Source organism: Ambystoma mexicanum, chromosome 5q (assembly GCF_040938575.1).
Source record: "Ambystoma mexicanum isolate Mex_15411 chromosome 5q, UKY_AmexF1_1, whole genome shotgun sequence".
Lineage (NCBI taxonomy): Eukaryota > Metazoa > Chordata > Amphibia > Caudata > Ambystomatidae > Ambystoma > Ambystoma mexicanum.
Window position 1 is genome coordinate 92,904,070 of NC_090933.1, and position 20,091 is coordinate 92,924,160.

Genomic DNA, 20,091 nt, shown 5'->3' on the forward strand with positions numbered 1-20,091 from the left:
AGCACCGACTTGCATCCGCTGCCAGGAACAACTGCCCCCGCTGGAGTATTCTCACCACGTTAAGGTACCGTGTCCGCCAGGCCTCCCTTTCTAAAGATTGCTACAAGGTAATAATAACCCCTTAACCTTCTGGACTGGGCTGGCCCCCTTGACCCTCTAACTGGTCCCTTTCTTTGGTCCAACTCCTTTTTGAACCGTTACAAGACTTTTGTGCACTGCAACCGTGTGACCTTGGACACATTTCGTTTTGATCCTCTTAAAGCGGATACGGCCTACTGACTCTGAATTCACGGTGTTACTTTGCCTTCCTCTCTTGTTGTGTTCGTGAAAAAGTGTTGGGATCTGTTTCAATTTATTCTCTGCTTTTCTCTCCCTTTTCAAAACGAATTATTAGAGTGCCATCTACGTTAAGCGCTCACCGCTGTCTGAAAATAAGTGGGGCTTTACTTAAGACTTGTCTAATATTCTTTTAAGGGAGTGTATATCTTTTAGTGACCGTGTTTTTGAATTGCTTACTATTAGTGCCTGTGTGTTTTTCTAGATGTGGTTTTAAATAAATAATTATATCTCTTTTACACCAAACCCTGGTCAGTGTTTACTTGTTCTATTGTGTTCTCTTGACCTATTGAGAATACTCTGTATACCGCCTAACTCTTCTTGAGGGAAGTCTGACTGCTCAGCCACAGCTACCTAGTGAATCTGTGTGGTACAGACTGCTACCAAGTGGGTTTACTGCCACCTGTAGTCCTAAATCTTTTGCAGTGGTCCCAGAGGGAACTGCACAGGTTTCTGCCTAACAGACCCCAAGTCTTGCAAACCCAGCATCTGAGGAGAGCTTCCTCTTCGCAGTGGCGACAATAAGCCCACTGACCACAAGTGATAGGTTGGAACCCCCCCCCCCCCCCAACTATTGGAAACCAAGCATCAGAGGCGAGCTTCCTCATTGCTGTGGCAGTAATAGAACCACTGAGCACCAGAGAAGCGTCTGGGACCCCAACAATAAGGAACTGAGCAAGCAAGGAGAACTTCCTTGTCACAGTGGTGACACTAAGCCCAGTGACCAAAACAGAGTGGCTAAGTGTATATCAAGCTAAAGATTGTGAGAGAACATTTTAGACGCCAGGGTAAGGGGCCTTTTTATTGCAAGAGAACATTCTTTTGAACATTATCCGAGTATCAGAAAAAAGGGAGACAATCTCCTGGGGAAGGAACTTTTTGTTAGATGATCATTTAAGTGTAGTGTGAGGCATAGAAGTAGGTTGCGACACAGGACGGTGGAGTTTTTTTAACTGACCCTTTAGTACTAGTTTTGATGCAGGGTAACACCACTTAGAAGATAGGGCTAGCGAGGGCCGTTTTATGCACAAATAAAAGTCTATAACCTACACCATGCCACCTTTGTGTCAGCTTCCTTCTTCGACACCCTTAGAGTGTGCTTGTGTTTGGGCTGGGCTGAGCTGAATTTTGGTGGTGAGAGGGCAGGGGCGAGGGATAAATCAAGCATGATACATGTAATTACATGGCTAGACTGGCTTTTTGGTACAGCTAATCTAGCCTTTCTTACAGTGACATGGCATTGTTTTACTGAGCATCAATGATAAAGCAAACATAAGAATTATACGTCATTAGGTCAAAAGACCTTTTTTTAAAATTCTAACCAAAAAAAGATCAATTTTGAAAGACTGCACAGAGCCGTCTTTCTAAATCGTACTGTCATGCCCCTGCCGCACACGAGTGTACGCAGGGGCTAACAAGCTCTGTGAGCCCCAGTGTAGTCGTCACGGGAGTGAGAGGTGAGTTTTTGTATGTATGTGTGTCTGTGTGCGTATGTGTGGGGAGGATGAGTGTTGAGGTAGGAAGGGGGTGGAGAGTGGGCAAATTAGGGGTTTGCGGTTAAACTCCCCCCTCCCTCCCTAGCTCCCTCTGAATAATGTGCGAATCAGAGGGTGGGGGTAGGTAAATATGGGAGGGTGGGGGGGGGTGCGAGTATGCCATATTTCTGCTCTTTTTTTATATGTTCAGGTTTTAAAAAGCAGAACTATGACGTTGAACCCATTATACAGGCAGTTTGTACATGATTTCTTATTGTGGCATGGCATTTTAAATAGCAAAGCCGACAGGAGAATGGACTCCCAAAGTAGTTCAAAGATCTGGAGGAGGGAGGAGAGCAAGGACACCAGCTACACCCAAAAACTTTTGAGGATCACCCTACCAAAACAGGTGCCCTGGCCTGAAAGGGAATCCAAACAGTAACACTAATCAAATGTGTGCAGAGACGCCCATGTTGACACCTGGCAGTTGTATACGGCAGGAACTCCCCTCTGCAGAGCATCAGGCACATCATTTTTAGCCAGATCATAGCATTCTGGGATGCAGAGAATGATCAACCTTGAAAAGGTCTGTTTGATCACAGCCCTGCCAGCTCCTGCCCCAGCGTAACCAATGAAAAGATGGTAATATTTCCTTGCCCCTCTCGTCCGAGAGATGTAGTAGCTGAGCGCCCACTCTAGTTCCAGCCGATGGAATCGTCGTTCTTACAAGGAAGGATGAGGAAAAAATACAGAAAGATGGATCCTTTGAGAAATATGAAAATCACCTGTGGAAGAAAACAAGTTCTCACTCTCAATGTCACCTTCTCTTTGGAGAAAAGCAAATAGGGAGGTTTAACAGAGAACGCCTGGAGCTCACCAATAGTCTCCAAAGGATGGCAACTAGGAAAATCCCCTTAATGGTGAGCAATCTAATAGAACAGGAATGAGGGGCTCAAACGAAGCTCCCATAAGGAATGTCAAATTCAAATCCCACACCAGAACCACAAACCGGCATTGAGGAAACTGGTTACACAAACCCCGCAAAAACTGCACAACAGTGGGTATTGTAAGGAACGAGCCCTGTTCTGGGGACATGTTAAAAAACTAAACAGCTGCGAGGTATACCTTAACAGTGGTAATCTGCAATCCTGCTTGGGGCAAAACCAGGGATAACAAACAGGATAAAGGGTCCAAATCCTGCTCCTGGCACCAAGCCAACAATGTATGCCACGTGCAGGCATAAATAGAGTTTGTAGCTGGTTCTCGGAGCTGAGAGGAGCACATCAAGGACATCGTACAACAAGTCTCACTCCCGTCATTCCCAGATAGGAATAAAACATTTTTTGCGAATAATTTCTCCTGGCCCAGCTGTATAGATAAAGCACCTTCTGATAGTTTGTTATGGGAAAAACGAACTACCACTGATTTGGTGGGGTTCACTTTTAAATCAAAAGAAAGCATGAACCCCACATATCTGGTTATCAACTTTTGTAGGGAGAGAGGAATCCTGGCCTTGAGAGCAATGTCGTCCGCTTATGCCAGGACAAGGATTTTTGGCAATCAGATATATCCACTGGACCAGTTATGAGTGTGTTTTCTTAGTTGTTTATGTATAAGGAGAACAGAAGGGGTGCCATGACGCACTCCTGTCAACTTGGAACCACGAAATACAATCACCTACACGCCAACTTTTAACAGCCGCCCGGTTACTGTACTTCAATTCTCTGGAAGACCCTGCTGTCGCAGCACCCTCCTCCAGTTTTGACCTATTGACTGAGTCAAAAGCTTAAATTACCTAATTGCATTGAACACTGCTTTGAGTTCCAGGTGGTTTATATGGTAAGAGATCTTCCCCAGTCTAGACACCATAGGTCGAGTTCTCCGTCAGAAGTCATCATAATTGTTGGATTCAGATGACACTTATAAAGTTTGACATGTCTTGCCTTAACAGGAGGTATTGCGGCAGAGAACCAGCATAGACACCCTGTCCGATTTCTGCTAGTCTCCTGGGACCAGCCATGAGGCGTAACAATCTCCGATACTACTGACACCTCTGATACGGTCTACTCTATCTGATCAGAAAATGTCTGACTGATTCAAGTACGTCTTCCGCTTTTTCGGGAGTGGGAAATATTTTACCCTGTATGCTGTCCCAACAAAAGCCTATGTACATATGTCTGTGAATGGGCAAATTCGGACTTTGGAGGATTGATTGTGAAACCAAGCTTGTACAAAAAGTTGGTCAAAAAAGTCATCTCAACTGTCTCTTCTGACAACCCCCACTAACCAGTCGTCCAAATATGGATAGACATGCAAACCTTTGAAACTCAAATTGCCTTCTAAAGCATTTATGATTGTTATAAAGTCCTGTGGCGCTGAATTGAGCCCGAAAGACAGAAGTGTGTATTACAAATGGTAGCCCCTCACAAATAATCTCAGCTATTGTTGATGTGGTTTCCATATTGGCAAATATAAGTAAGGGTATTTCAGGTCCACAGAGTAGAGACAACCCCATGCGCAAAGGGACTACAATCCAGGCTGCTGGCACCACCATCCTGAACATTTCCAAGGCTAAGGAAATATTCAGCACTACACTCAGGCCTGCCCGGTTATCCAGGACTACTGCAAAAATTCAAGAAAAGAATCAAACTCTTCTGTGGCTCTGGGACTTTCTTTACAGCCGTGCTGGTAAGCCCACCTGAAGAAGAGTAGGAGGAAGAGCTAGGGGGATAAGAAGGAAGCAGGAGACCCGCCTTCCTTCTCTGAAACCACTGAAATGGGTCTGTGAATTGGTGAGGTCACACCTCCAAGAGCAGTGCTAATCTGTCGCCAAAGGGTGACTCGTAGACCTGGATGACAATATCACTACTTTTTGAGATCAGATGGTTAGAAAGCAGAGGGGGGCGTGCAGAAGCCCTATGGGGAAGTTCTGCTTTGTTTGCGCCTTTGTGCACTAGATGCCTAGCCATTCTTTCTTGATAGCCTCTCAAGCTACCAAATGTTCTTGCTCTAGAATCCGACTTGCTTTGTTTCAAAAAGGATTTACCTGCCAGTTTTGTGAGAAGAACCAAATATTTGGCTGGCTATGAGCTAGCCTTTCTTATTTAGCTCATCATCAATAGATGGATGATAAACAACTCTTCTGTCAAACAGAACACCTGGAATACGCTCCTGACATCAGACTTGAATTTTGTGAAGTGCATCCAGGCCATGCAGCTCATATCAGCTTGCACATGCATTCCGCGACTGGGGCTACTAATATGGTGGAAATAGGGCTCTAGCAAATCGTATAAAACTTGCTTATCTTGACTCAAGCCTGATTTAAAGGCAGCCTATTTATAAACAGGCAGATCTAGTAGAAAGTCAGCAATTTCACTTCAAAGTTGCCCATTTGCAGCTGGCAGAAGCGTATCTGTATTTGCTTGTCTCAAATGGAGAACCACATTTGAATAAACCTTCCTCTCAAATGATTCTAGCAACTGGTTCGCTTAATTTAAAGTATAGCCAAGGAGGGAGAATAAAGTTCCGGCCGAAGAGGACTTGATGTAAAGGAGTGCCGCTGCTACTGACAAATGGGGCTCTAGATGTGCCATCAAAGATCCACTACTAAAGGCTACTTGAAGCTACCTAGCCTCTCATTTTCTGAGGGTGGCCTGAGTGAGGCTTCAGCCAATTCCTGGTTGTTACTGGCAAAACCTCTATTTGGAATCTCACAATGTGCAGGAATGCTGAGGAACTAAGACATTCCTGACATTCTCTCAGAATAAGACCTCCCAGAAAAAGGAAAATCGCCCTGCTCTGTAGAATGGGCACCTGTCTAGTGACTACAGCCGTAATTTCCACTGGAGGAGCCGCAGGAGGCCCTATTGAAGGCTGAGCAGGCATGATAAGGTTCTTCAACAGTCCCATTTAATCAGTGGCATGCGCCTGTACAGTGGCCGTCGATGGGGTTGAGGAGAACATTGCCAAAATCCAGAGTATCTCTGGTACTTAGGCCAACCAGTAATAAGCATAAACAGTATAACGCACCACACTGGCGACAACTTTTACCTCGATATGAGCAAAAGCTGCACACGCAGCTACAAAGACAACAAGTAACACTGATACCAGTTGCCCACAATAGGAAAGTATCGTACCCTCACTTTATGCAAACAGTGTGACCATATCACGCACCACTCTTTGTCCTTTTTCCATACAGGAGTGAAACAAAGTACTAACTTGCAGCCAACACTGCCCATGGGACTCGGCAAGCCTCTTTCCTTCCAATACCCTCTTCACAATTGCTGCAACACCCAAAGCGGTCCTCACACCTGCATTCTATTCTGACCGTTTGGATTCCTTTATACTACACAGGACTGGGACCACAATCAGGCATGCTCACTGTAAAGCCAGGATTCCATCCGTTGGAATAGGTGATTGATCAATATAGAGGAACTCATTTCTCATTAAACAGGTACCCGTAAATCATTGTCAGCAATCACGCATGGGCAGCACACCTTTGAATAACAGTTACTTATACTGACATAGGACATCTTTATGTTTCCACACAGATTCTCCCTTCACCCTTCACCTACAATCTTAACACAATCCAGAATAGAGGTGCCGCCTATACTCCACTTGCGTCCTAATGAAGGCTGGGCTTTCCTCCACGCCATGTCCCACTTAACGAAACACAAGTAACTTGAGTTGGGGTATATACCCGATTTTAATCTCATATTCCTATTTTTTTCTGCACTGTTCATTTTTAACTGCATTTGTTGCTGTTGGAATTACACCAAAACACAAGTGTATGACAATTCAGTATTACTATACATACATACATGGGATCGGCAAATTACTGCGCTGCACTTTTGGTCGGGGAATTCATTTGTTGCAGTTTTTCTGGACAAATGTTGCTGCATATATACGTGGAGGGTGGGTTTAGGGAAATAATGTAGTTAGGTTAAGGGGGTCTCCCCCACATATATATGCAGTAAAATTAATCTGTCAAAAAAAGAATTTGACCAATTCTCCTTCGACAAAAAGTTTTCAAACAAATCCCCCTAAACCAGAATTGATGTATTGTACATTGCTTGATTGTATGAAAATGTCTATGTGTTGTGTATGACAGATATAAAGCAGCAACCTTACACTGGTTAAAACCAAAATTTTGTTTTGTTAGGCTGCACTGTATGTAGTTTTCCTTAATTCTGATTTTTTGCACCACTATATAACTGACCTCTCTGTCAAATATTTCATATTTAAATAAAATGTTTGATGTTTATGTGCTTATATCGCACCTAAAGCCCGCAGGCATCAGGGCGCGTGAAACACAAAACAAAGACGGCCTACGAGACAGACAATAAAAGATTTCTGATGGCAATAAATTTAGACCATACTTTCGGAATGAAAAAAACCTATTTAAACAGATGGGTTTTAAATTGACTCTTAAAAGTCTGGTATTTGTTTTCCAGCCGAAGGGTCTGAGGCAGCTTGTTCCAACACTGCACCGCCTGTACCGGGAAGGATTTCTCCATGCCTTTTACCCGACTAAAACGTGGCACATTCAACTAAACCTGGTTTTTTGATCTTAGAGACCTCGGCGGGGTGTATCTAGAGAAATGTTTCTTCAAATACATAGGGGCCGTGCCATGTAGACATCTATGGACAATTGTCACAGATTTGAAGGTAATTCTTTCCTCTATTCTTAGCCACTGTAGTTATTTCCTTCCTTCTGTTATGGGCTCTCTATTTTCTATCCTTTTAATAATACGAACGGCATTGTTTTCCATCAATTGGCATTTCTCAACTTCTTTCTTTGGTGTTCCTAACGGCAGTGCTTTGCCATAGTCCAGCTGCGATAGAAAAATGCCTCTGGTAATCGTTGCCGTATTTTCCTCATTTCGGAAGGGCCGAATGGCTCTCAGAAGGCGCAGGTAGTAGGCATTATTTTGATGCAGGTATTTAACCTGCACCTCAGATCTCACAGTTGCCTCCACCATCATCCCCAGCGTTTTGACCTGGGTCCTAATCAAAAAAAGCTTTATTCTGCACCTAATTTAGCTCTGGCCTGATGTGTTCCAAAGATCAGTAATTCTGTCTTGGTATTGTTTTGACACATCCAGTTATATTTCATCCACTTATCTATGATTTCGTAGATTTCCGTTATTTTGGCACTGTCACTCAAATGCTCGCCTTCCAGTTGAAAGACCAACTGGGTATCGTCAGCGTAGTTCGTAAAGAACACACTGACGATTTCCAAAAGATCGCAAAGGCATCTCATGTACAGGTTGAATAGCAAGGGAGATAGACTTGCCCCCTGTGTGACCCCGAAATCGATATGGGTGGCCTCAGAGAACATTTCCCCCCTATGCACTCTGGCTTTCTGGTCCACTAGGAAGGATGTCAGCCACGCTAAGGCAGCTGGAGAGCATCCTGCTATTTTTTCCAATGCCTTTCGTAGCAGTTGGTGATCCATCAAATGCTAAACTAAAGTCTAACAGCATCAATATCCCCGCCTTTCCCTTGTACAAGATGGCCAGCGTATGTGTCTGCAACTGTATAATAATGTTTTTACTTTACACACTCACAGAATTGTGCATTACATTTTGCACCACAACAGAGAGAACTTGTTTGCTAGTGAGCAGGTATGGCCACCTTGATAAGGTTCTTCAACAGTCCCATTTAATCAGTGTCATGTGCCTGTGCCCCTATTGTCGATGGGGTCAAGGAGGACATTGCCAAAATACAGACTAGCTGCCCTACTTGGGTCAAACAGGGATCAGCATACCTTATGGAAGAAATATGCCACAGACCATGGTGTTGAAGCTGAAGGTCATTTGCCGCTGAAGTAAATAATAAAAGTGTCAACGAAGACGTGAAAAAAGGCGACTCAGAGGCGGCCATTGTGGGGCAGAGCTACACCCTTGTGCACCTTCAAAATTAAGGGGCAAGGTGCATGTTGTCGAGTAAAAGGCTTCGTACCCATGTCCCAAATGTGGGGACACCTATACAATATGGAAGAAAGGGGATGGGATAAAGTAGGAAGACAAAACTTCAGAGATTTTTTGGGATCTAGACAGTGATATCTTTCTTCTGCCTTGAATAGGCGGGCGAGGGGTAAAAAAACAGGAGAGTGAGTCTGCGGTAAATTGAACTTCAAAACAACCTTCTGGGACAAAGGATTAAGGTGACCTTTCCTTAGTTAATTGCAAGAAATTAATAGTTACTCACCATAGTAACTAACATACTCTTAGTCCATAGTTCCCTTTCCTCCATACTGCATGGGCATCCCTCGCTAGGGACGGGATACACAACCTTTTTCACCAGACAAACCACCTTCTCCTTTATATTTAGAGGTGCGGCCCTCAGAGCATGCGCTCCACAATCCCCTTTTCCGCATCGACGGGCCGATTTCAGCAGGGCTCCTGGGTTTGGCTTCGGCCATGCAATACCATGCGCTCATTCCAGGATTCTTTCTTCTATCTTTTTGTCTTCTTCTTGTCAATTAGGTACTTGGTCCTCCGGTGCCACGCTCCTCCCCGGTGCAGGTCGACTTCAGCGGGCTTCAGCAGGTGTCCAGCCTGCGAGGGGCTCTGCCCAAAGTCTGACACCCAAGCTCTTTACCTCTTCTGCATTGGCCCAGACCACGGCTGGGAAGGTTGTACCGCGTGCAATGCACTTACTCCAAGTGCACTGAAAAACAGGCTAGCTCGGTGGAGGGAGCACTTCGAAAAGTCACCTCCAGAGGATATGAAGGACTTCGTCAGACAGAGATTGAGGCCCAAGGGAGGGTCGCTATTTTCCATCGCACTCCGTAAGGGCGACTCCTTCCCAAGGAAACGCCCAAGCGGGAGGAACCTCTCTGGTTCCCGCACCAGCACAGGTACCGAGGGTAGTCCAGGTACCGGCCTCACTGCCGAGGGGTCATAAGATCCTTCCGGGCACAGTGCTGAGGCACTGCAAAGTTCTTTTACCGGGTGTTCACCCGAGGGGCAACGCCCTATTACTGGCCTAATGTCCAAGGGGGTGCCTGCACGCAGCACTACCGGCGATACTGCCGAGGGCAATACGCCTTCCTGGCCCCGGCCTGAGGTGCAGAGTAGGTCTCATGCTCCACCGCCAAGAGTTTTGGAAGAGGCCGTGCCCAGTGAGCCAAGCGCCACTACTTCGGCACATGACACGCAGCTCGACAAAATGACTGCCACGCCAGATAACATGGCCGCTCGTCCATTGCCACGCCTAGGAACGGAGCAGGTGGGAGAACGAGTTTCAAGGTGGGACTGGCGTCAACCAGGTGCATGGCCTACAGTTTATCCATCAGCAGCGCAGGGCAGGTTTCCCCTGCAACCGAGGCAGAGTGCTCTCCGCCTCAGCAGCCGCCAGCCACGCTGTCAATATCACCTGCCACCTCTTCAGCCTCCGAAGACAGGTTCTTCGAAAGGTTCCTAGCACTGATGCAAACTCCTAAGATGAGGCCCATCCTTCAGGAAGCTATCAAAGACATGCTCCCTCCGGTCACCCCACCAGCGCCCATTGTCATTCCTCCTATGGCTCTGGCACCACAGGCCCCAGTGCAGTCCCTGCTGCTCTAGCCGGCTCCTTCGATTCTGGCTCCCCTACCTCCCACAGTAGAGGTGGTTCCGCACCAGCCACCGACTCATACACTGCAGCCCACGGCGCCCAGTACTCCTCCACCCGCCCCGGACCAGCAGGACACCCTGGCAGACACAGAGGAGGAGGACGACCCAGACACGCCATCGTCAGACAGGGCCTTCCACAAATGTCTTGCAGGTTTGGCGGAATGTTTTGGGCTCCCCAACCAGAGGTCGAACAGGCAGAGGAAGGGGTTTTGGCAGAAGTCCTCACTCTACGTACCCCTACTGGAACGGGGATCCCGATGCAGGAGGACATTGTTGCTTTGGCCAAGAAGGGGTGGCTCAAGCCACACTCGGCCCAGCCTGTCAATCTGCGCCTCGATGGCAAGCATAGGCAGATGGAGGGCGATCCACTCCGTCGGCTCATACTCAACCACACTCTTCGGCGATTGCTGTGGCATCACTCTACTCGAAGCCTCAGTCATCCTCGGCCACCTTATCCTCAGCGAGCTAGGCAAGGAGGAGATGATCTTGGAAGCGTACAGGAAAAGCTGTCCTCCAACGCCTCTCTGCACCTACGTTAATCCAACGCTGATGCCATGCTGTCAGCCATCAACCAAAGGCTTTGGCAAGAAATAGCCGACTTCCTTCCAGAACATCCGGTGCAGAGCCAAGCACACTTCAAGGCTGGGCTAGCAGAAGACAAGCTGGTGGTGCAGGACATCATGGAGTCCACCGTGGCCCACAATGATACCTCTGGCTGGGCCATATGCATTGCCATGGACATGAGAAGGACTGCATGGCTTCGGGCTACTAAGTTCAACCCCAACGTTCAGGAACGCATATTGGACCTTCCATTCGAGGGCAGTGACCTCTTTCACTCTACCACCGATGAGGAATTAGATAAAAAGAACAGCTCGCAAACAACAAAGTCTTTATCTATCCTAACGAAGGCCAAGCCCAAGAAGTACACCTAAGGGGTGGGCGTTCAACGGGTTCCGGAACTTCCAGGAATGGAGGTCGAGACAGCCTGACTGCTCTCCGAGCCAGCACTCAAGCAAACAAAAGGGGGTGGGTGGGTAAGGGCTTTTTCCAGTCTGAGGGACTGAGGGGAAATGGACCCAGGGCTTCGAATATATGCACAAGTAATGTCACATCCGGCATGGGGCAGCACCTGTGACAAGGCTATCATCAGAGCTGCAGAGTGCCACCTGGCAGTTGTAGGATGCTGTGAAGTGATGCATACGAGTCTGATCAGAAATTATAATTACATTTATTTTAGGATTTGATACAACGCCTGGTAGTATGCTCATTACCCAGGGGGCATCAGCATGTCTCTGCATATATCTTGCTCTCTCTCTCTCTCGCTGCTCCCGTACCGCTCTCTCTCCCGTGCCGTTCCCACTCCCGTGCCCCCCTCGCTCCCACTCCCGTGCAGCCCTTGCCCCTTCTCCCGCGCCACCCTCGCTCCCTCTTCCATGCCGCTCTCGCTCCCTCTCCCATGCCGCACTTGCTCCCTCTCATGTGTATCTCTCGTGTCCCTCTCTTCTCTCGTCTCTCTCTCTTCTGTCTCTCGTGCGTCTCTTGCTCACCCCTCTCGACTCTCCCTAGGTTTAAGGCTTTTTAAATCTTTCTTGGGAGTCTGTAGTTTGTTGGGTGAGTCCACTCAGCCTACCTTAGTGGTTCAAAGTATGTCACCCACACTGTGTACAGTGGATCTCTATATTGTCTCCAGACATTTGCCACCTTCCTCCAGGTTGTGGCCTCCTACTTCACCTAGGTGCTTTAAAACGCCTGTCTGATTCCTCTGGGTCTGTGATACGTACTGACTTATCCTAGACCCTTTTATGCCCATGGCGCGGTGGGTCTCTTTGTACTCTCTTTTGGGATTGGTTATTTCCTAACGTAACCGGCTTCATGCACTCGGATTGGTTACATCTGCAAGATTTCTTAAATGTGTCTGTTAAGTAATTATTACAGGGTTCATGTGATTGGTTTATTTTTCAATTGGGCTCCTTTTCTTCCCTCATGGGTCTGTTAGCAGCGTGCAAAGCTTTCTATGCATCAACGCATCTTGGAATCAAGGAAATGCAGTGTTGTGGATCTGAGGCATTCTGTGGTTCCCCAAAAACTGCATAAGAATGAGTGCAGCTTTTCCATCCTTCCGCAAGGCGAGTGGCTTCTTCTCCACTCCATACTCCAGTTGGTCTTTGAACAGTCTTACTCATTCAGCTCTATCGTCTGTCTCCTGCAGGTCACCGGCCTTCTCAGGAACAGTGAAAATCAAAAACATCTTGTATCAGTCTACTTTTGAGTGCTGAATATGGTATTGTGTTGGTACAGGCATGAGGGAAATGAAGACACCAAGGGATCCTGCCTCGTTCATCCTCTGTGGGCAGTTAAGGTAGCAGCTATGCTAACCTAGTCCCTTGGACCTCTGCTCCCTCATCAAAAGCAACGGGAGTTGCTTGAACTCACCACACCGACTGCAACTGGAGTGTACTTCATAACATTAGTAATCTGTGCGAGGAGTGTAGCCATACTATTAGAAAAGAAAAGCACATATTTGGATGACCCTGTAAATCAGTAGTGTCCCAGTAGGACAAAGTAATCGTCCTGCTGGCATGAATTTAAAGACTGATTAGGTATGCAAATTAAATATTTCTATGAAAACGGTGGTAATCTTTGCTTCTTTGCCAATGGTCTTGGTTGGTGATACAAGATTTGCTACTACATAGTGACATTTGTCCATGAGACTACCTTAAAAATGTAAATGTGTTAAGTTGACTAACAACTAATACAGGAAGACTACATTCCTTTCAAGCAAACAAGAACTAATGCAACAAGATGTGATGGGGTGAGAAGCAACATTACATTCAAACTGACATGGAAGAAGTGTTAAATAAAGTAGACTTACCATCTTTGGTAAAGGTATATTAGAAACACCACATCATCCCTAAAACATGCCAACCTATGGGATGTTGGCATTGTGATGATGAAAGCGAAAATATCATCAATGAAAGTGTTAAATGCCTACAAAAACAGTAAGAAGGTAGATGTTAACTTGAAATCTGTGTAATATCAAAACAAATAAACGCTGACTAGCTAGGCTATTTAACTGCATCACCTAAACTGAATACCATCAGTATATTAAAGCATACCTTTTGTATTCATGGCCAAAACACAATCGTTACTCATAGTCTTGAAAACACACACACACACACACACACACACACACCCACCCCACCCCTCACCCACTTCCAAAGTTACTTACCTGTAACTGTGGTTCTCCAGCATGGGTCAATCATGGATTCACATGCTCATGAATATTCACTGTCATCAGGCTGGGAATCCTCAGTAAAAGAAAAAAGTTTCAATTTTTTTCTAAACTGTCTTTCTCCTATAAACCAATCACTGAGCTTTGGGTCATACTGCCCCCAGCCAATGACTGCCCTCTACCTAAGCCCCTCCTCTGGCAGCCATCTTCAGATTTGGAGGCACGTAATGTGGCAGTAGGAACAAGAGAAGAGCTGCAGTGGGGCAGGCAGTAGGGTTCGCATTTGAATCCATGCCAGACCCATCCTGGAGTTACAGGAAAGTAACTTGTTCCTTCTCCAACATGGGGTCTGGCATGGATTCACATGCTCATGAATAAAGAATACACAGCAGTACATACCACATGCACAACCACAGGAGGGGGCAAGGCTCAACAGAAGCAATCTCTTACCGCCTCACCAGGCTCACCTTCAAGAAAACAGGTTGCGCAGCACTGCTTGGCCGACTCAGGACTCCTCCCTGGAATCCCTGTCGATGCAGTAGAATTTCGTGAAGGTGTGCGTCAACCTCCACGTAGCAGCCCTGCAAATGTCCAGCAGGGGCACACCAGACAGGAATGCCGTAGTAGCAGCGATCGCTCAGGAAGAATGGGCACTTGGACGGCCAGGCATCTGTCGGTTTGCCAACCAGTGACAGTGAGTGATAGAGCCACCTGGAAATGGAAGCCTTGGGCAGGGCCTACCCATGGTTCACAGGACCAACGTTTACAACAAGTTGAGAGGTTGTCCGGAAACTCTTCGTGCGGGCCACATAAAACTTCAGCGATCAAGCCACATCCAGCGAGTGCAAAGTCCTTTCAGCCGGCGACAAAGGCATCAGAAAAAACACAGGTAACTTCAAGGGCTCGTTGAGATGAAATTCCGACCGAACCTTGAACCTTGGGCATGAAGGAGGGGTGCATCCACAGCACCACCCTCGTCTCGTGGACAGTCAAGTAAGGCCGCTTGCAGGACAGGGCCTCAGAGGTGATGGCCACGAGGAAAGCTGTCTTCCACGCCAGAAATTTGAGCTGAGCTGAATGCATAGGTTCGATTGAAGCCCCCATGACCCCAGTCAGCACCACGCCGGGGCCGGAGCCTTCACTGGCGGGAACAAAAGGAACAGTCCTTTGATGAATTCTTTGACTAGACGGTGTGACCACAGTGAAGACCGTCCCGGAGACCTGGTGTAGCGGGAGATAGCCACCAGATGTACCTTGATGGAGACGTGGGCCAGTCCCGATTTAGCCAATGACAGTTTGTTTATTTGGTAATGCGCGCCAAACCTTCAGGGAGCTGGGTGCAGCAGTTTACAAGTATACATAAAGCTTAGTTACACAACATGGTAAAGGTACAGTAAAGACATTTGAGTGCCAGGGGAACAAGGTAGCATACAGAGGACATGTGCAGTGGTTGGTACAGTCAACTGTTGCCATAGCTAACTGAAGAGATAAGAGGGTGGCCAAGAAATCACGTCTTCATATCGTTACATCAAAAGCAGGCAAGTAATAGTTGTCATTAGCTCTAAGCCAGTTTAACATATTGCGTCTGAATCTAAGGGATGGCTGGTCAGTTCTGAAGGCGGAGGGGAGTGCATTCCAAGATAGAGCCGCTTTAACTGGGAAGCTGGCTCTGCCAGATTTGGAACGTTTAAATCTAGGGACTTCTAGACAGTGAGAATTGGAAGATATTGTGGGACGGGTTGAAGTTCTTCTGATCATTCTGTCTGAGGGATAGGGGGTGCTGCGTTGTTCTGACATTTAAAGGTGAGGGAGACAGTTTTAAGAAGGATCCTGCCGATTTTTAGCCAGTGCTGGTTTCTTCTGATATTAGAGATGTGCTCTCTGCTGGGCATGTTCAGAGCTGGTATGAGGGCATTATTTTGTAATGTTTACATTTTATCTAGGATGTATTTATTGGCCCCTATGTATAGAGCGTTGGAGTAGTCCTATTTGGACATTATTAGTGCATTGGCAAGTGCGATGCAGCTAGCTTTGGAGAGGAAGGGTCTGCAGGCCCTAATAAGTTTGCACATATAGGCAGTTGAGGATGCCATGGCGCCAACTTGTTTTTTTTTGTGATAAGGCAGAGTCAGGGTAAAATCCTAGTGTTTTATCTCGGTTACTGCTTTAATTGTGTTTCCGTCAATAATGAATGAGGCGTAGCTGGGGCTATGTTTTTTTAAGTTGGCGTCCGAGCCCAGATTCAGGATCTCCGTTTTATCGTCGTTCAGGCAAAGGCCATGTGATGCCATCCATGCATGAATGAGGAGGTATATCTTGTTTACCAAGGCCATGCCCACCTCAAAATTGCCCGAAAGTGGTATCGGGATCTGGGTGTCATCTGCATAGTTAGTGTGCAGTCTGTCCAATTTGTCGAAGAGTGGCTTGGTAAAGATATTATACATAGTCGGTGAGACACATGATCCCTGTGGAACACCACAGGTGATTTGGTTTGGGTATGCGGAAGCTGAAGGGGAGAAAACTCATCGTACGGTTGGCTAGGAAGGATTGTACCCAGGCTGTAGCATCACTCGAGAAGTGGGCGGCTGACGCTAGATGTTTGCATAACACTGTATGATCCACCAGGTCAAATGCTGCCGATAGGTGGAGGAGTAGCATAGCTGTTTTGCCTTTATTCTTCAACTCGCCAATTTGAGTCTTTAAATTAATTAATGCTGTTCAAGTACCATGTTGTGGTCTGAATCCAGATTGGCGGGAACCTAGTAGGTGGTTTGTTTCAAGATGTTTCTGAATTTGGAGGTAAGCTACTCTGTCAATTATTTTGAAGAGGAAGGGGACCGTAGTGATTGATCTATAGTTTGTTTGGACGGAAGGGTCTAATGTTGGTTTCTTCAGTAACGGTAGAACCCAGGATTCTTGGAGGTTGTTGGGGACAGTACTAGTCTTGAAGGAGGCATTATTAATTTAGAGATAAACTGTGCTAAATCTCTAGCTGCGTCCTTAATGATTTGTGCTGAGCAGCTGTCGCCCTGGCAATTTGATGGCTTTAGAGATATGATTGCTTTTTCAGTTTCTGGTATAGAGATATTAGTGAATCTGAAAGGTATGTGGGTGCTAGGTAATGCAGTGGGTGAGGTAGACTGCATTTCGGTGGAGAGCAGGGAGGCCTTTTTGTTATCTATTTTAGTCTGTAAGGTGGCTATTTTATTAGATAAAGCATTTTGGATGCTAGTGCACCATTGCTTATCTTTAAGGACATTGTCTGTAGGTGGAATGCGGGTTTCCATTTTAAGGAGGATGGTGAATAGCTCCTTGGTGTTGGAGTTGGCCTTAGAAATTCTGTCATTGAAGGTGTTCCTTTTGGTGGGGGTTATTTTGTTTTTGTACAAGATGGTTAGGAGGACTTTGTTTTCGGCTGTGGGGGAGTGTTGCCATATAGCTTGTGAGTTTTCTTTTCTGAAGTCGTAATTCTTTAAGATGGGGGGTGAACCAGGTGCTTAGGTGGGACTTTGTTTGCTTTTGCGTAGTTTGACTGGTGCAATAATGTCAAGGGCTGTGGTCATAGTGTTGTTAAAGGTCTCTACTAGTATGTTAGGGTCGGAATTGTCATTGAGCGAAGAGAGGGTAGGGAGGATGCGAGTAAGTAGTTTTTCAGCTGTAATGTCTTTTTTACTTCTGGTGGGGGGGGGTACCATAATTGTCAGCTTTTGAGGCTCTATTTGGAGGAGAAGCTGATAAGGTGGTGGTCGGTGTCACGATGCCTGCCCCCGGAAAGCCAGACCAGGCCCAGCAACCCCGGAAGCAGGCATCATGCCACTTGAAGCATGCCCAAAAACCCCAGTTAGGGGCTCTTTGGCTACAGTCCTGGCGCCTATGGCGCCAGACTCATAAGAATAAAGTCAGTCCTGGCGCCATGGGCGCCAGGCTCATTACAGAAATCTTACCTGTTGCAGACCATGCTGCATACCTACCTGATGCAGACCATGCTGCACGAAGTCACAAGCCAAATGAGGCTTAAAGGGACTACTTTACCGCAGGGACTCCTTTCCTCTCGGGTGGGGCTGTGGAAGAATACTTACCTGGGACTTCTTCCAAGGCTATTTAAGCCACACCCAGACAGCCAAACATGCTTCGCGTTATTCTGCTTGCTGCAGCGTAACGCTCACCGTGTCTTCAGCAGCTCCAGTCTTCAGCCACGCCCGCTTCAGCTCTGGAACACCTGGAACAAGAAAAGGAGGAGGAGAAGAGGTCAGAACAAAACCCTTACCTGAATCCTTGATCCAGCACATAGTCGATCTGGAAGAGAGAAGCAGAGCCGCGCTGAACTCACCAACCGGGGCTGCATTCCTTTACTCCATTGCGAATCCAGCATCTCCAGGCCATTCTTCAACACCTGGGGGAGAAAAGAACAGATAGGTGAGCAAGGGTAATACAAACCACCCCCAAAGACTTACCTGATTTACCACAGGGGGGTACTCACCTCACCTCGGGTCGGCGTAGTCAATTCTGCATCACTGCCGCACCCCGGCCCCTAAGGGGAAAACAAGGACAATACAAATCACCCCCAAAGACTTACCTGATTACCACAGGGGGGTACTCACCTCATCTCGGTTTCGGCACAGTCAATTCCGCATCACCACCGCACCCCGGCGCCCAAGGGGAAAAAACAAGGACAATACAACCTAACCCCAAATACTTACCTGATTTACCACAGGGGGGTACTCACCTCATTTCGGGTTGGCGCAGTTAATTCTGCATCATCGCTGTACCCCGGCCCCAAAAGGGAGAACCACAATAGACTTACCAGGATCTTACCAATTGCCACTTGGAACTCTTCTGGTGGTTTAAATCCGCAACCTGCAAGGAATCTGGCAGAGTGAAGATCAGACTTTTGAACTCTTACGAACAATTGGACTTAGAGTCAATACTGGAACTCACCAATTCCTCCACGCCAGTGAAGTAACTGGTCGTCTACGCGCCCCTGTGCTGGACGCAGGATGGAGAGCTCATCTTTCCAAATCTTCAGGTGAGATTAAGAGGGAACTTCAGGAGTGTTCTGTGGGCAGACAAGGGGAGTGGGAAGGCGGGGAGGTTAATTCCCTTTCTCCATTGCAGAAAGATATTCGTACGAGTCCAACAAACGAAGCTAAGTGGGTCTGTCCAGTCTGTCATCTCGGCTCTACGTGTTACTCTGGTGGAAGCAACAGCGGGCCAGTCCAGATCGACGCCCCCGTGGGAATCAGGTGAGTGTAACAGTACGCGAAGACTACCCACAAATAGCCACCTGGGGGGTCATGGAAACCTTGGAAACCGACCAGTTGGCCCAATTATTAGGGGAACTAAGGGCCAAAGTGCATTCCGCCCGCCAGGAAACCAATGCCCTCAGGAGGGAATTGATAGTATCAATAGAACTAACTGATGATTTGGCCAGACAGCTATTACAAAGCCAAGCTGGACAAACACCTCTACCTGGACTCGAGGCCAGCCCAGCTCCGGTGCCACTGAGTAACCCGGTGCAGATAAACCTTCCTGGAGCCGTTCCCTGGGCTCCGCCTGAACGCTTTAACGGAGACCCTAAAAGGTTTGCTATATTCATGAATCAATGTCGCTTACACTTTTTATGTAGACCTGGAGCTTTCCCAAACGATCAAGCCAAGGTAGCTTTTGTACTGTCATATCTCAGCGGCAGTGCAGCGGACTGGTCCATTCCGCTAGTAAATCAGGATGACCCGATTCTTCGAGATTTCCAAGGTTTTCGAACTAGCATGGAAAGACTGTTCGCCCGACATTCCCAAGGACAGGCTTTGGATAACAAACTTTTATCCTTACGGCAAGGTAATCAGGATCTTTTATCTTACATTGCAACTTTCAATAGATTAGTTGTGGAAACCGAATGGCCTGAAGCCAAGCGAATTACATTATTCCATCGAGGGCTTCGGGGAGAACTCAAGGATGTTTTAGCCCAAGTCGTGAACCCGCCTTTAGACTGTGCTGAATATATAGATTTTGTGGTCCAGTTAGATCACAGACTTCAAACCAGAAAGGCTGATCGAACCAAGTTTGAAAACAAGGTCTCGGTTAAAACCTACGTACCCTCGAAGGGGGTAGATGCCTCAGAACCCATGCAAATCGGGGGAGTTAGAGGACCCTAAACCCAGAAGGAAAGGGAAAGAAGACGGCAACAGCAATTATGTCTATATTGCGTAGCTACTGGTCATTTCCTTCTGAACGGCCCTGTAAAACCACCCAAGAAAGCTATAGGAGCAGCAGACCAAAACCACTTGAAACCTGACTCGGGAAACGATCACGCCCGGCAAGCTTAGAGGTCAGCTTGCCGAGCTTAAAGAAGGACACTCTGACCTCGCATTTCACCATACCCATGGTCCTTATAGATCTAGAGCAGCCATCACGCATCCACGGGGTAAAG

The 20,091-nt window shown here is 47.0% G+C and overlaps 1 protein-coding gene across 1 annotated transcript in view; it reads right to left on the reverse strand.

Moving 5' to 3' along the window:
* The window catches only part of CLPTM1L (CLPTM1 like), a 938,124-nt gene that overhangs the window by 10,536 nt on the left and 907,497 nt on the right, over positions 1 to 20,091 (reverse strand). Inside the window, exon 16 of the mRNA XM_069620583.1 lies at positions 13,305 to 13,420. Coding sequence (XP_069476684.1) covers positions 13,305 to 13,420 — 116 coding nt within the window. The remainder of the gene's footprint in view (positions 1 to 13,304; positions 13,421 to 20,091) is intronic.